The 15287-nt window shown below is 50.2% G+C and overlaps 1 protein-coding gene across 10 annotated transcripts in view; it reads left to right on the top strand.

The window, feature by feature from the left end:
- The window catches only part of MTMR3 (myotubularin related protein 3), a 125979-nt gene that overhangs the window by 106770 nt on the left and 3922 nt on the right, over positions 1-15287 (top strand). For 7 of the 10 annotated variants that reach the window (XM_065903733.1, XM_065903740.1, XM_065903735.1 and 4 more), the window contains 10 exons: positions 52-183; positions 1493-1604; positions 4924-5119; positions 5914-6099; positions 9047-9217; positions 10545-10690; positions 11394-12795; positions 13842-13952; positions 14406-14494; positions 15215-15241. In XM_065903733.1, coding sequence (XP_065759805.1) covers positions 52-183; positions 1493-1604; positions 4924-5119; positions 5914-6099; positions 9047-9217; positions 10545-10690; positions 11394-12795; positions 13842-13952; positions 14406-14494; positions 15215-15241 — 2572 coding nt within the window. The remainder of the gene's footprint in view (positions 1-51; positions 184-1492; positions 1605-4923; positions 5120-5913; positions 6100-9046; positions 9218-10544; positions 10691-11393; positions 12796-13841; positions 13953-14405; positions 14495-15214; positions 15242-15287) is intronic. The other 3 variants (XM_065903737.1, XM_065903736.1, XM_065903738.1) reach the window with 3 other exon arrangements.

The following is a 15287-nucleotide window of genomic DNA, read 5'->3' as shown; positions in this document are numbered from 1 at the left end:
TGGGAGAGGCAGGTTCATTGTGTTTTTTCTTCCTGTTCCTGATGTCCCCAGATTCTTCTCTGTCGAATGCGTCAGGAGCAGAGAGTCTAGCCATCCAGCCGCAGAAGCTCTTGATCTTGGACGCACGCTCCTATGCCGCAGCGGTGGCAAACCGAGCCAAAGGAGGTGGCTGTGAGTGCCCAGGTGAGGCTCACAGCGCTGCTGTCCTCGTGCGGGTCGCCCGTGCCCAGCTGGGCCTCAGTTCTCAGCCTGAAACCAGCGGGAAGCCATGTTCTCAGCCTGTCCTGAGAGAGCCGCATCTCCTTGGAGTCGCAGTACTGCATGCTCTTTTCATGGGAGAAATGGAGGAGGGAGTGCAGTGAAACCAGGTTCTGCCTTCCCGGTGCCAGCCTTTTGGTGACAGGGAAAGTCAGTCCTCTCCCTTAAGAAGGCCTGTTAGGTTTGGAAGCCGCTTCGTTTGTGGCTTGGTTTCTTAGCCTTCTGAAAGCCTTTTATTGTGTGTGACATTGGGTATGCTCATCACTGGGCCCACAGAAAAGTCCTCAGATGGCTTTTACTTGAAAACGTGGGGTGGGATTTGAAGAAAATGCGGAACTCTAGTGAAGCGCCTCGGTTCTGACCTGTGGCGCCCCACCATGTGCATCCTGGCTTTCCCCACGGAGGGGCCTCTGGGTGCCGCTTGTGTGCCGATGGAGCAGGGACAGGCCCCAAGCCCCGTGCTCAGGTGTGAGCTGATGGCTGGAGAGAGCAGTGTGAGTACAGGATTCGAATGCGTGAGTGCGGGGTTCTGCTCAGTTCTTCTTATAGATTCCAGAGGTGCATGTTAGCAGAGGCCCAAGAAGTAAACCTGGGGTAAGGTAGAAGAGAATCTGTGTGCACCCTCAGTCATTCAGTCATGTCTGACTCTTTGTGACCGCATCAGCTGTAGCCCACCAGGCTCCTCTGTCCATTGGATTTCCCAGGCAAGAATTCCGGAGTGGGTTGCTATTTCTTATTCCAGGGGATCTTCCTGACATAGGGATTGAACCCACATCTCCTACAAGTGGATTCTTTTCCATTGAGCCACCTGAGAAGCCCTGAAGTGGAAGTACACAGCTTTTTTTTTTTTTTTTTAATAAAAGCTTCTATTTTATGTCAGTACCTTCTTTACATGGAGAAGGGAATGGCAATCCACTCCAGTATTCCTGCCTGGAGAATTCCATGGACAGAGAAACTTGGCGGGCTACAGTCCGTGGGGTCGCAGAGTCAGACACAACTGAGCAACTGACACATCCACACATCTTTTTCACAGATCCTTCCTTTTCAAAACGATGACTAAAAATCAAGTGCAGTGCTGTATAATAAAGGACTGGGCTAATAGTCATCAAAACACCAGTATTTCATTAGGCAGCAGCTCCAGTGGATTTGTTCTAGAGCCAGTTTGCTCCTTTTGAACTTGGCGTTGTGGACGTTAAACTCACCACATCTGTGTTCTCTCTGTTGCTCTCTGCAGAGTACTACCCAAACTGTGAAGTTGTTTTCATGGGGATGGCAAACATTCATTCAATTCGGAGGAGTTTTCAGTCTCTGCGTTTGCTCTGCACTCAGATGCCAGATCCGGGAAAGTAAGACCTTGGCCTTGGCTTGAAGCTTGTGCTGCCCTTTTTTTCTTTTTTAATGAGTTGGAGGGGGTCTTTCTATTTTTTTTGGTAAACTTGAGTTTTACCATGAGTCCATGGGTGTTCTCCTTCCTGTGTGAGGATCATGCAGCAAAAAGGAGGAACTGGGAGAAAAATCTAGCCCTTTGAAAGGTTTGAAAATGTGCAGCAGAGAACAGGTCTTAACCCTCAGAAGAGAAAGCACTGCTGCCTTATTTTTCCCGGGCCCTCTTCTTTGTCTTCTCCATGTTTTTGACTCAGTAACTTAATTCTTTGTTTTCTGACATCCTGTAGTGACACTTAACCTCCTCTGAACTGGAGTGTTTTACCATGAAGAGTAAAAGTGTATTCATCATGTTCTAGAAAGGGTTAAACTTTTAAACATGCCAGGAGATCAGCTCCTTTTACATTTGCTTCTGATTTTAAACTACTTTCTTATTTACTAAAAACATTACCATGATTTTTATTGCTTATTAAAAATGAATGGCTGGCATTTGCTGTGAGGAAGGTGAAATAACACCCCTCCCCACGGAACTGTTTGAATACAAGATAAATTAGGAGGAATGCTCTGTAAAAACAAATATGGACAGATAAATATTTAAAAGCCCCTATTTTACTATTTCAGGAAGCCAGGCTGGTGCCAGAGAAGATAGAATTTTCTGTTTTCTGGTGTTCATGCAAGAGCCCATAGCAATTTCTCTGAGTTCTGTTCAGTAGATCTTATGATTGCATCAATTTTGCAGCATCCTTTGATTTATTAAATCAAATGGCTGCCTGAATCACTTGTATGAACTCCTGGTAGCAAATGATTAATTTCATCATAGTTGCAATCAGCCGAGAGGGTGAAGCATTTGTCCTTGGGGAAAAGCCTGACCGAAGAAATGATGGCTGTCTTGCCTGGAGGGTCAGCAGTTTGCAACTGCTACACATACTTAGAGCCCAGCTAGTAGCACTCCCTTCTCTGCTGTTGGCACACAGAAAGAGTCTGCTGAGGGTCCAGGGGATCTGCCACTAATTGCGTGACTCAAGCCAATGGCTTAATTCCTGTGGTTATCAGGTTAATTCCTGATAACCTTTTTCCTGCCTATAAAAGGGATAGCGTCAATACTCCCTGGTCTCTAGTATCTTCCATAGGTTAAAAGTCTTTCTTAGAAAGCTGTTTTTTAAGCTCTGAGTCAAGAAGATGTAATTAATTAGGCCTTGTTTGGTCCACATGAATGTCGGGGAGGAGGGAAGTTGTAAAGGAAGAAGGAGATGACTTGTCTGTATTTGGCACAGATCATAATGCATTACTGACGCTTCCCTGTAGATAGAGATGCTATGGCTGTGGCAGGAGTAGCTGTAAGCCGGCCTCCTGACACTTGTTTACAGCTGTGAAGGGCTCAGGCCCGGTTGGGTTTCTCCCTTAATTTTTGAGAACAGGATGAGGGAGTCTGCAGTATCAGCGCAGTATCAGCACCTCGTCCATTGGCAGATTTTGGATGCAGCTTCTGTGTTAGGCATGGAGTCACTGACTGGGTTTTAAGGATGAGTCAGTCAGATTCAAGAGAACTAGGTTCTCATTTACTGTTTCTCCAGGGGCCAGGAGGTAACTTGGTATTTGTTCTCCTAAGCCCCACCTTTTAGTTTTCTTTTTCAAGACTGTATGAGGAATAAGAATAAAGAATCTACCTGCAAAAAATGTTTCTCATGTATTTAATAGCCCATAGAAAGTCTTGAGATGGAATTTTTACCCACGATTTAATAAGTAGGAACCTTCAGTGTATGCTAGGCACTGCACAGGGCAAGTGTAACTGTGCCTGAGACAGTGTCTGCCCTCTTAGGAGTCAGTCTGGTTGGTAGAACAAGCCAATCCTTGTGAAGCCAGCACTTATGCAGTACATTCTGCTGTCTGTTTGCCTGGAAAGACCCTCTCTTTCAGCTATTCCAGAAACTCATACTTATCCCCCAAGGTTTAATAGGCCTTTATAGACTCATCACAGCAAAAGCCTTCTCATAGTTCCCTGGCAGAAGTATTCATTCCCTCCTCAATGTTTGAAGGGCTGGACTGTGGCCTTAACCACAGATCTGATCATATTTTGGAGAAATTTGAGCTTTTTGTGGGGGGTGGGGAGTATAATTCATGGCAGGGCACAAGAAACAAAATGTGAGCACAGTTTTAAAAAACCTATTGTCATTATTCCCAAGGGGTAGTTCTTGGGATCTGATACTTTTGAAGAAAGATTCTTTTCGATCCCAGCTGAATGCAGTCTTCACCAAGCCCAGTAACAGTGTGCAGCCATTGACTACTCGTTTGTGTGAGTCTGAGTCAGTAGTGTGGGCCTACCCGGTTCTGACCCATAAACACTCACAACTCGATCAGTAGTGCGAAGTGATGTTGTCTGCACTGCTTTTGGAGTGGCATCCAACTTGTGTCTTGTTGTGAAAGTGTTAGTCCCTTGGTCATGTCTGTCTCTTTGCGACCCCAGGAACTGTAGCCCACCAGGCTCCTCTGTCCATGGGATTCTCTGGTCAAGAACACTGGAGTGGGTTGCCATTCCCTTCTCCAGGGGATCTTCCTGACCCAGGGGTTGAACCTAGGTCTCCTGCATTGTAGGCAGATTTACCATCTGAGCCCCTAGGGAAGGCGCTGTATCTTGTTACAGAAACATATTGCTTTAAATATATTTAATTATTTTATTTGTGTGTACCAAGTCTTGGTTGCAGCATGTGGGATCTTGAGTTGCGTAGGCGAACTCGTAGTTGCAGCATGTGGGATCTAGCTCCCAGACCAGGGATCGAACCCTGGCCCCCTGTATCAGGAGCACAGGGTCTTAACTGGACCACCAGGGAAGTCCCCACAGACATATATATTTGAGTTTTCCTTTTTTTTTTTTTTGAGAACTTGTTAGGCAGAGTTGCTGATTGTTAAATACAAATATTTTCTTTTTTCCATCTCAGAAGTGGTTGCATTTTTTTCTTTAGGAAAAAATTCCAGAAAGAACGAACTTTACTGGGTAGATACAACTCTTTACGGACTGAAAATTTTTAATTCTCCCTGGGAAATTAGCAGTAAGATTTTTGGAACAAAAGGTGGCCCTGTTAATTACTGTCCTATTTCTAAGGCTTTCCTGTTGTGTGGTGGGGCCTGGGCCTAATGCTTGTACATACTTTATAAAGACAGAGGTTTCCTGCTTGTTTTCTTTGGGGGGAAATGTCTCTGGGAGCTACTTTTCAGTTTGACAGGTGTTTGGCATGACCCGGTGTGGCGTCAGCGTCTCCTGTCCCCTCCTGTCCCCTGTTTCAGCTGGCTCTCCGCTCTCGAGGGCACCAAGTGGCTCCATCACCTGTCTGTGCTGCTGAAGTCGGCGCTCCTGGTGGTGCACGCCGTGGACCGGGACCAGCGGCCCGTGCTGGTGCACTGCTCCGACGGCTGGGACCGCACCCCCCAGATTGTGGCACTGGCTAAGCTCCTGCTGGACCCTTACTACCGAACCATAGAGGTAGGGTTGAGCCCTTCAGGATGACCAGGGGAAACCGTGCAGGGATTTTTGATCAGTTTTGGTTGAGGTGGTTAGGTCCAGTCAAAGTGAAATTTCTGTGGTTTGGAATCACTGCTCCTTTACCTTGAGCTAAATTGTAGTAGTACCTACCACAGCGCCTGTCCCTCTTTAAAGGGGGTGGATTGTAGATAACAAGGTACTGGGCATACAGACATATTTTCCTTTGTAGAATATCTACATGGAAAAGTTTTGGCTAACCCCAGAAAATGGGGTTTCTGTAGGAAGGATCTTGACGTGCTTCTTAGGGTAATGGGTCTAGATATCACCACAGTGCTCTGTGCAGAAAGAACCCTATTGTGAAATATCACCTGTTGGATTAGAGAGACAAGAAAAACCTTTAAGGTACCCTAAATATATATGTAAATCTGGGATTTGGGGAAGATTTTACAAACATGACTTCATAAGTGTAACATGAACAAAATCTAAAAATAAGATACGAAGGGGACAAAAGTGTGACTTTTTAATAGTGAAGGAAGCACTGAAAATACAGTCTTAACAAAGACTTAGATAAACGCTTAATTTACCACCCCTCTGCTGATTATGGAGTGGAGGCGGGGGAATTGGGAAGCCGTCCTGAGTATGTGTCCTGTCGTTTGGCCATGGGGCTGGGTCGGGGCTCCTGATGGGCTGAGTGCAGGCTGTTGAAAGGGACTCCTGTGGTGACCTTGGGTTCAGGACAGTCACAGTTTGGATAGACAGGCACAAACGGGTCTCTCCTGGGTGCTTCTCCGCAGGGTTTCCAGGTCCTTGTGGAGATGGAGTGGCTGGATTTTGGCCACAAGTTTGCTGACCGGTGTGGTCATGGGGAGAACTCGGATGATCTGAACGAGCGTTGCCCAGTGTTTTTGCAGTGGCTTGACTGTGTTCATCAGCTTCAGAGGCAATTTCCATGCTCTTTTGAGTTCAGTGAAGCATTCCTTGTGAGTCTTTGCTTGTGATTCTTCATTTTGGGGGCCCTCTAAATTCATAGGGGTATCAGTGTAAGTGTTAGTGGACCAGTTTTCACATTTAACAGTATCCTTTCTAGATTTAATTAAGGGGCTATTCTTACCTTTTTTATTAAAAAAAAAAAGATAATACAGGTGTTTGTTCATTTAATGAATCCATGTGCACTAAGTTTATATAAAGTCTTTGAGTTGTTCCATTGTAGCTTTAAAAACGGATAATAGAAGTGCTGAACAGTAGTTAAAAATAGAAACAATAGATTTTTGTCTGCTCCCTCCAGTCGATCTTACCAACCCGCCTGGGTCTATTTCACACTCTCCGCTCCTGTCCTTTGAAGGAGGACACACTGGCCTTGCCCTCTTCCAGCTTCCCTCCACCTGTGCACCAGCTTCCACTCCCTCCTCTGCTCAGCTTCACGGCTTCAGCATTCCTACTTCCCACCCTCTGTGTCGGCCTGTTCCCGCTTTTCTGGATCACTGCTGTCTGCATACAAGCACGGTGCAATGCCTCCTGTTTGACCACACCTGTTCTGGATCCTGCATCCCCCTCGGGCCGTTACCTCATTTCTTATTTCTTCACAGCAGAGCTCCTCAGGTCTTCTGCATTTACTCTCCAAAATTCTTCTCCCATTCTCTCTTGAAACCTGGTCCAATCAGGTGTTCACCCCACTTTACCAGAGCTGCTCTTGTTAAGGTCACCAGTGATCTTCACGTCGCTAACCCAGTGATCAGTTTTCAGTCACCTTTTAAAAAATTTGTAGTATAATTGATAACATTTTGTTAGTTTCAGGTATACAACAGTGATTTGATACTTGTATATATTTCTAGTTAGTTAGTTCAGTCGTTCAATTGTGTCCGACTCTTTGCGACCCCATGAACCACAGCACACCAGGCCTCCCTGTCCATCACCAACTGCCGGAGTCTACCCAAACTCATGTCCATTGAGTTGGTGATGCCATCCAACCATCTCATCCTTTGTCATCCCCTTCTCCTCCTGCCCTTAATCTTTCCCAGCATCAGGGTCTTTTCCAATGAGTCAGCTCTTCATATCAGGTGGCCAAAGTATTGGAGTTTCAGCTTCAACATCAGTCCTTCCCGTGAACACCCAGGACTGATCTCCTTTAGGATGGACTGGTTGGATCTCCTTGCAGTCCAAGGGACTCTCAAGAGTCTTCTCCAGCACCACAGTTCAAAAGCATTAATTCTTTGGCGCTCAGTTCTTTACAGTCCAAGCTCTCACATCTGCTAGAAGATATCCCAAAATCTAGTTAACATTTGTCACCATGCATAGTGACAAAGTTTTTTCTTGTGATGAGAGCTTTTAAGATGTTGCTCTCCTGGCAGCTTTCAGATACACAGCACAATACTACTCACTGTCTTATGACCGACCCCGACTTATATCCCCCTAACTCACATCTCATCCCGCTGACTTGTTTTATAATAGGAAGTTTGTAGCTTTTGACTTTTCTTCATCTTCTTTGGTTCATCGTTAATATTTGGCATAGTTTAATCACCCCTTTCTGAAACACTTTCTTCAGTTGACTTCTAGCACACACTGTTAGTTCTCTGTTTCACCAGCTGGTCCTTTCTGTCTCCTTAGCCGGTTCTTCCTTACCTTCCACTTCTGAATGTTGGAATGCCCCAGAGTTCAGTCTCCTTCTCTAGGGATTTCATCTGGTCCTTTGGCTTTAATTGCTATCTGTGATTCTCACATGTATAGTCTTCTGCCTAGACCTCTGTCTCTACTTAACTCCAGGCTCTGATATCTGCTTGTGACTGCTCAATATCTCCACTTGAATGTCTTAATGATATTTCAAACTTAACATTTTCAGAACTTAGTTCTTAATATCTATATCTCCCCACCTCAAAACTCATCTTCCAGAAGTCTTCCTTCTCACCAAATGGCAACTCAATCCTTCCAGTTCATTTAGGGCAAAACTTTTATATTGTCCTCAACTCCCTTCATATTCCACATTCAGTCTGTCAGCAGATTCTGTCGTTCTGCTTTAAAAATATACCTAAAACCTGATAACTTATTGCTGCCTGTGCTGTTCCCAGCAGTCGTCTAAGCCACCATCAGCTGTTGCCCCAATTGCAGACAGTCCAGCAGCCTCAGAGGTCCTTCTGAAACATGATGTAGACTGTGTCTTTCCTGTCAGGAAACCTCTAGTTACTCTGCTCTTCCACACAGTAAAAGTCACAGTCCCTAAAGTGGCCTGCAGGGCTCTCCCAGAGGTTACCGTCCAGGCTCATTTCCTCCCAGCCTTCACCTTATGCAGTGTCTGTCAGTCACACTGGCCTCCTTCAGTTCCTCAGAAGTGGCAAGCTTGTGCTCATCTCTAGACCATTGTGCTAGCAGTTGCTGCTGCCTGGAACAGCCTCCCAGCTCCCTTCCCCCAATGTGCATTCGCCCTGCTCTCTCTCATTTCCATCAGGTCTCTGCCACAGAGGCCTCTCACGCTGCCCTGCATGTGCTCCGGCCCTCTTCCCCGCCTTCCTGCCTTACTGTGCCTCCCACTGCTCACGCCTCCCCGGCAGGGCAGGAGAACGGTCTCCTCACTGCTGCTCCTCTGCACCGATAGACACGTCTGGGCTGCCCCACAGCAGCGTGTTGAAGAAGTGTTCTGAAGTATGCTGTCAGTTCAGACTTGGAGGCGCACTGACCTGCTCCTATGCCCAGTTAACTTAGGACCTCGGAAGTTGTTTACAAGGGGGCTGAGAGAATGGGGGTGCCAACGCCCTTCTGACTCAGGAGTGGTGTTGGTCGGGGTTGTGAGGAGGCTGCAGCTTGGTTCCCCCATCCTTCCCGAGTGTGAACAGAAGTGCGCATCAGGGGTGTTGGGGAAGGGGGCTCTGCTGGGCTGACGTCCCCCCAGAAAACACGCGCCCCTTGCTTGATTTTGCTTCATGTTGGGTCTAACAGGTGAAGCTGGTGCAGCATACCTACTCCTGCCTCTTTGGGACATTCCTGTGCAACAACGCCAAGGAGCGAGGGGAGCAGCACACGCAGGAGCGGACGTGCTCTGTGTGGTCACTGCTGCGGGCGGGCAACAAGGCCTTCAGAAACCTGCTGTATTCCTCGCAGGCGGAGGCCGTACGTATCCTGCAGTCTTTCTGCTCTCAGCAGCAGGGTAAATTCGGGGATGGGGACACAGGGGATCCTCTTCAACAAGGCATCTCGGTTGTCTCTGGATAGGCTTGGTTCCTTTTTTTTCCAACCACTCTGTCCTGAGAAAGGCCTGTTTTCTGGTTAATGCTCTGCCCTGCTTCCGACTCCTCTTTGTTCGGAGAGGTTTGACCTTAACACACGTCTCTACTTGGCTACTCTAGATAAGAGTCTTTTTTAAGCGTCTCTGCCAGAGCTTAACTTACTCCGAGCATCTCCTGACATGTGGAAGAGTCACTTAGGTCATTCCCCGGATGCCTGACAGCTCAGAAGGCACTTCGGGCCCCCCGCATCTTCCCAGTGTCAACAGGCGGTGATACCCACTGCAGCTTCTGCCTCAGCAGAAGACTGTGTGTGACACTAGCATGTCTGTCTGATTGACCCTCTGCTCACATGGGGAACTGGCAGCTCCTTTAAGACTTTGTTCCTCAAAGGAACACCTTCTGTTAAGCAGAGAAAAGGAAGCACATACATCTGTGCACTGGTCCATGGTCTTGTTCCTCATGTCAGAATGCATCTTAAATTCTAAGTCACAAGGAGGCTGCTGCTGCTAAGTCGCTTCAGTCGTGTCCAACTCTTTGCGACCCCATGGACGGCAGCCTACCAGGCTCCTCTGTCCATGGGATTTTCCAGGCAAGAGTACTGGAGTGGGTTGCCATTGCCTTCTACGACAAGGAGACCAATCTGAGGTTATATTGATTTGCTGGACTATTAATGAATGACGTCTTACTTCAGTTAAGTGGTCCAAGGAAGAATTGAAGCTAGCTGCTTCTCTCTGTCCTGTGCCTCCTGGACAAGTAGCAGTATGGAAGGAAGTTGCCTTCCTTCCTTTTCCATATGATTAATTTAGGTGATCCTGTAACACAGGTTTGACAGTGTGTTCTGAAGCCAAACTTTGTACCAGGGAACAGACAATCACCATCTAGCAGAATGACTCGCTTTCTTGTGCAGTAAAAGCAACAAATTAAGCTGAGAAAAGCCAGTCATTCAGTAAAGGTGACTTAAGAAATAACTAATGAGAAATGGATTTTTGAAAAATGTTTTTAGATTTTCATGCCCACGGAGGCTCTCGGGTGAAAAATGTCTACCACCCTCTCTGGCCCAATAAGAGCTGCGTTCACTCATGTAACGGCTCTCGGAGATCTTGAGGACTGCTGGGCGTCCCCGCTTGGCGCTTGCTCGTCCCCTCATTTCTAGGCGTTTTTGACGGACCTGTGGGAACGTGTTTGAACCCGTGCCCCCGTACTCTCCTCAGGTGCTGTTCCCTGTGTGCCACGTGCGCAACCTGATGCTGTGGAGCGCCGTGTACCTGCCCTGCCCATCCCCGTCCACCCCCGCGGACGACAGCTGCGCGCCTTACCCCGCCCCAGGCTGCAGCCCCGACGAGCCGCCTCTGAGCCGGTGAGGTCCTTCTCGGGAGTGTTCCTGTGTTGGGGTGTACACAGGGATGGTCGGAGTTTTGACATTGTCTGGCTCCACACCTTTCTGAACTCTCTTGAGTTTTTTTAGGGAAGGTGTAAGGGTTTTGGGCTGTGAGGCTGTATGAGCCTCCTTCCTGAAGAGTCCTGGGCTCTGCTTCCACTCTGCTCTTGGGCAGTTTCTCAGTGATGGAGCAAACCCTCTGTGTGCCTGTGACCCACAGCTTTGTGCTCCTGCCTCCCTGTTGTGACGTGTCATCTTGCCCTTAAAAGGCATATTTTATTAGATGATAGTCTGCTTTGCAACCTATGAATTAGCTTTACTGAATTCAGACTGATGAATAATAGAGTAATTTAAAATATTGTGATACCAGAAACAGCAATGCTACTTTGCTTTGCCACTAATTGAGAAATGCAGAAGTATCATGAAGATTGTCTTTCTAAAACCTTGTTTGGCAGTAGTTTATCTGTATGTGTTGGGCATGAGGTACGGGAGGTGCCTGAGGGTAGAAGGTCTCAGCCTGGAGCTCAGCCTGCCTGCAGCCTAAGTCTTACTCCAGATACACCACGGCTCCTGGAGTAGCTGTGATGGAGCCAGTGAGGAAATGACTGCCTGTTAAAACCTGTTGTCTCTGACTTACCTAGAATAACCTCAGATCCTCATTCCCCCAAACTCCTTTCTTTAGGCTACCAAAGACCAGATCATTTGACAATCTGACCACCGCCTGCGACAACACAGTGCCGCTGGCCAGCCGGCGCAGCAGTGACCCGAGCCTGAACGAGAAGTGGCAGGAGCACCGTCGCTCGCTGGAACTGAGCACCCTGGCTGGCCCTGGGGAGGAGCCTGTGGAGCCTGACAGCCTGGGGAGGCCGACCAAAGTGCTGGGTGGTGCCGAGCTGTCTGTTGCGGCTGGAGTAGCTGAGGGGCAGATGGAGAACATTTTACAAGAGGCCACCAAAGAGGAGAGTGGGGTGGAGGAGCCAGCCCACAGGGGGGTGCAGGAGGTCGAGGAGGAGGCTCTGTTGGAAGAGGGGAGCAGGGGTAAGAGCCCCGAGGGCTCAGCTCGTGAACCTGATCAGCAGCCAGAGGTGGGTGAGGCTGCCCTAAGGAGCCGTCCAGGCACCAGCCTTCCTGGGCTCTCACAGGGTGTTCCTGAGCAGGGCGGGCCCAGTGTTCTCCCCAGTTCTCTCCAGGAGCCGCCCAGGGGAGAGGGCACCCAGGAGGTCCCTGTGGCACCGTCTCAGATGGGAGCTGTGGCAGAGGACCGGGAGGAGGCAGGCCTTCCCGTCTCAGCAGACGTGGACGTTGACTCTGGTGCCTCACCGTCAAGTTCTCTGCCCTCCCAAGTTCCATTTGAGACCAGAGGACCAAACATGGATGGGTCTGTGGACATGTTAATGGAAGATAAAGTGAAGTCAGACAGTGGGCCCCAGGGCCATCATAGACCTGGCCCAGTCCACAGGGGCCAGCTCAGTAGCAAGGATGTGCTTCCTCCAGCCGTGGAGCCCAGGCCTGCAGAGAGAAGCCTGGCGGAGACGCCCCAGCTGGGGCCTGCGGTGCGCAGGACTTCCCCTGGCGGCGCCTGGAGCCCAGCGCATTCTCCTAGTGCCTTTCCTTTAGCCGAATGTAAAGAGGGGCTTGTGTGCAACGGTGCCCCAGAGACTGAAAATAAGGCCTCGGAGCAGCCCGCAGGGCCTAGTACTCTCCAGAAGTACCCCACCCCCAATGGACACTGCGCCAACGGGGAGACCGGGAGGAGCAAGGACTCCCTGAGCCGCCAGCTGTCAGCCACAAGCTGCAGCTCTGCCCACGTACACGCGAGGAGCTTGCACCACAAGTGGCTGCACGGCCACTCGGGGAGACCGTCGGCCGCTGGCAGCCCTGAGCAGCCTTCCCGCAGCCACCTGGACGACGACGGCATGCCTGTGTACACGGACACGATCCAGCAGCGCCTGCGTCAGATTGAGTCGGGCCACCAGCAGGAAGTGGAGACCTTGAAGAAACAAGTCCAGGAGCTGAGGAGTCGCCTGGAGAGCCAGTACCTGACCAGCTCCCTGCGCTTCAACGGGGACTTCGGGGATGAAGTGGTGAGTACACCATGGTGCCTCCGTCTGCACAGGAGATGGGCATGCTGCACCGGGCGCCCTCTGCCCGATTTCAGAAGCAGTCGGAAAGGTCTAGAATAGCCCTGGGGAGAGGCTGGAGACCTGCCTCCGCCAGGTGACCGGCAGGGCTGCTTTTTCTCTCCTGCCTACGTACTCTCCACAGGTGTCCTGTCTCCAGGAGAGGCAGGAAGAGGGCGCACTCACCGTGTGGTTGGCCAACTCTCTGTGCAGAGAGGGTCAGGCCTTGAAGAGCGTGAACTGGGCAGAGTGACCTTTGTCCGGCAACACAGATGTGCCTGTCCTACCCCGCCCCCAATAGCGTGAGCTGTGGCTTGGAAGGTTTAGTTCTTTGAAACATATTTGTACCCATCTTGTGGCAGGTGATGGCAGTAGAGATGGGAAGAGGATTGGTTTCTAGTACGGTCGGGAGTTAGTGCAGATGGGCCTGGTGACTGGAAGTGGGGGTACCTGAGGGGAGGGTCTCAGGGAGACACTCTCCTTCCTGGTGGGTTTGACTTCGCATGATTAAGTACAGGTTTGAGTCTGGCTCTGAATCAGTCAGCGTACATTAAAGGCGGGCTCATCCAATGACTTCACTTCAAACTGACTTGGTTTTTTCATTTTCCCAAAGAGTCCTTCAGAGAAAGGAGGACATGCCCAAAGCCACTGTTTCAGCACACAGATGTCAGTGGCAGGGTTAGATTGGCAGGTCCCCTGGAGCAGCCAACGTGGAGTTCCCAATCCACCCTGGTCACTTTTGCCTACTCACTCCCTGGAACCCGAGGCCTGCCCTGCCACTCCAGAGTCACTGCACCCCGCCTTAGATCTGTGTATCTCTCTTCCAGCTGAGCTCAACCCTGTCTCTGCACCTCCTCAACCCAGCTCTCGATGGCTGAGGCACCTAGAGATTCAGCAGCCCTAACACCCAGGCCCGCCCACATTCCTTGTGCTCCCTTCTTTGCCAAGCTCTTTCTTCTTCTGGGAGGAGACCAGGTTCATTCTGTTCAGCTGTGTTTGTTTGCCAACAGACTTCAATTCCCGACTCGGAAAGCAATCTGGATCAGAACTGTTTGTCTCGCTGCAGCACAGAGATTTTCTCTGAAGCCAGCTGGGAGCAGGTGGATAAACAGGACACGGAGGTACAGGCTCAGCCCCTGTTCTGAGTGCCACCCATGCAACTATTTTGCGGTTCTTCTCCACCCCCATCGTCTGTTCCCCCTGCCCCAGCCAAGGGAAGAGCTCACCGCACACTTAGCCCTCTCTGAGTCTCAGCACCTATGGCTCCCCGTCAGATCTGGAGTTTCTGAGCCAGGGCAACTCGAGCCAGCCCTCTCCTCAGTGCCTCTGCATGGAGCCTTGCCCGCTCTCACAGCAGCCGGGCTACTCTGGCTGCCTCTCGCTCTCAGGGGTGTTTGGAGTCCCCTCGAGGGGAGTGATTTGGACGCCTTTCTTGTACTGCTGACATCAGGCCTGATGGGCTGGTGCCCCTGGAGCCAGTGTGGTCCTTGTGACGCTTGCTGCCCCGGCATGGCTCCGTGGGCTCCAGCTGGATGCCCGTCTCCTGTCACTGACCTGGCCCCGTTGTTTTACAGATGACCCGTTGGCTCCCTGACCACCTGGCCGCCCACTGCTACGCGTGTGACAGCGCCTTCTGGCTTGCCAGCCGGAAGCATCACTGCAGGTGCACCTGGGGGGAGTGGCGGGGCGGGCGGGGGTGTGGGGGCCGAGGCTGGGGCATGAGCCTGCAGATGGAGATGCGGGCATCTGGCTGGCAGACCCATGGGTCTTCAGGACCCCGGCTCACCTTTTGTGCCTCTGAAATCGGTGTTTACATAACTGCATTTGGTCGGTCTCTCTCATTTTAGAGTGATTGTGAGTAAGTTTTGAAATGTACAAATGATGTCCCTTTTTGTTTTTTCTTCCTTGGTTGGTGAACAACAGCCATCTCCACCCAAACCACCACTTCTTACTCTTAGAATGAAAGTGCTTCCCCTGCAGCATGGCTGCTATGAGCAAAAGAGCTTTCCTGTTGTGGGCAGGGAGCTCACTTGCCTGCCCCTTGCCCTGCTCCCTGACCCCATACTTCTTGCGGGTAGGGGCTGGTGGGACTGGCTGAGCAGGCAGTTTTCTGTCCACAAGGCTCTTAACTTCTTTCTGGGCTGCAGAGTGAGTGGCTACGGGTGCTTTGCCCCAGCTGGGGTGGTGACTGGAACGTAGTGTTCCTGGGATAGGAATTTGATCTGAATTGTGACAGAGCTCACCTGCGTGAGTGGGCCTGGATTGAAAATGGAACACCCCCCTGTCCAGCAATGATACTTCCAGGACTGTGCATCTCCCCGCCCTCACCCAAGCCCAGATGTCCCTAGTTGGCTCCTCTGAGCGCTCTCTCCCCTCCTTGCAGGGACACTGATCGTGTTGATCAAACATGGTGAGCATTTGCACAGCCTGTCTGTGGTGTCTGCACACCTGCATAA

The sequence above is a fragment of the Muntiacus reevesi genome, chromosome 13 (assembly GCF_963930625.1).
Source record: "Muntiacus reevesi chromosome 13, mMunRee1.1, whole genome shotgun sequence".
In the NCBI taxonomy this organism is placed as follows: domain Eukaryota; kingdom Metazoa; phylum Chordata; class Mammalia; order Artiodactyla; family Cervidae; genus Muntiacus; species Muntiacus reevesi.
This window is presented reverse-complemented; position numbering and strand designations above follow the sequence as displayed.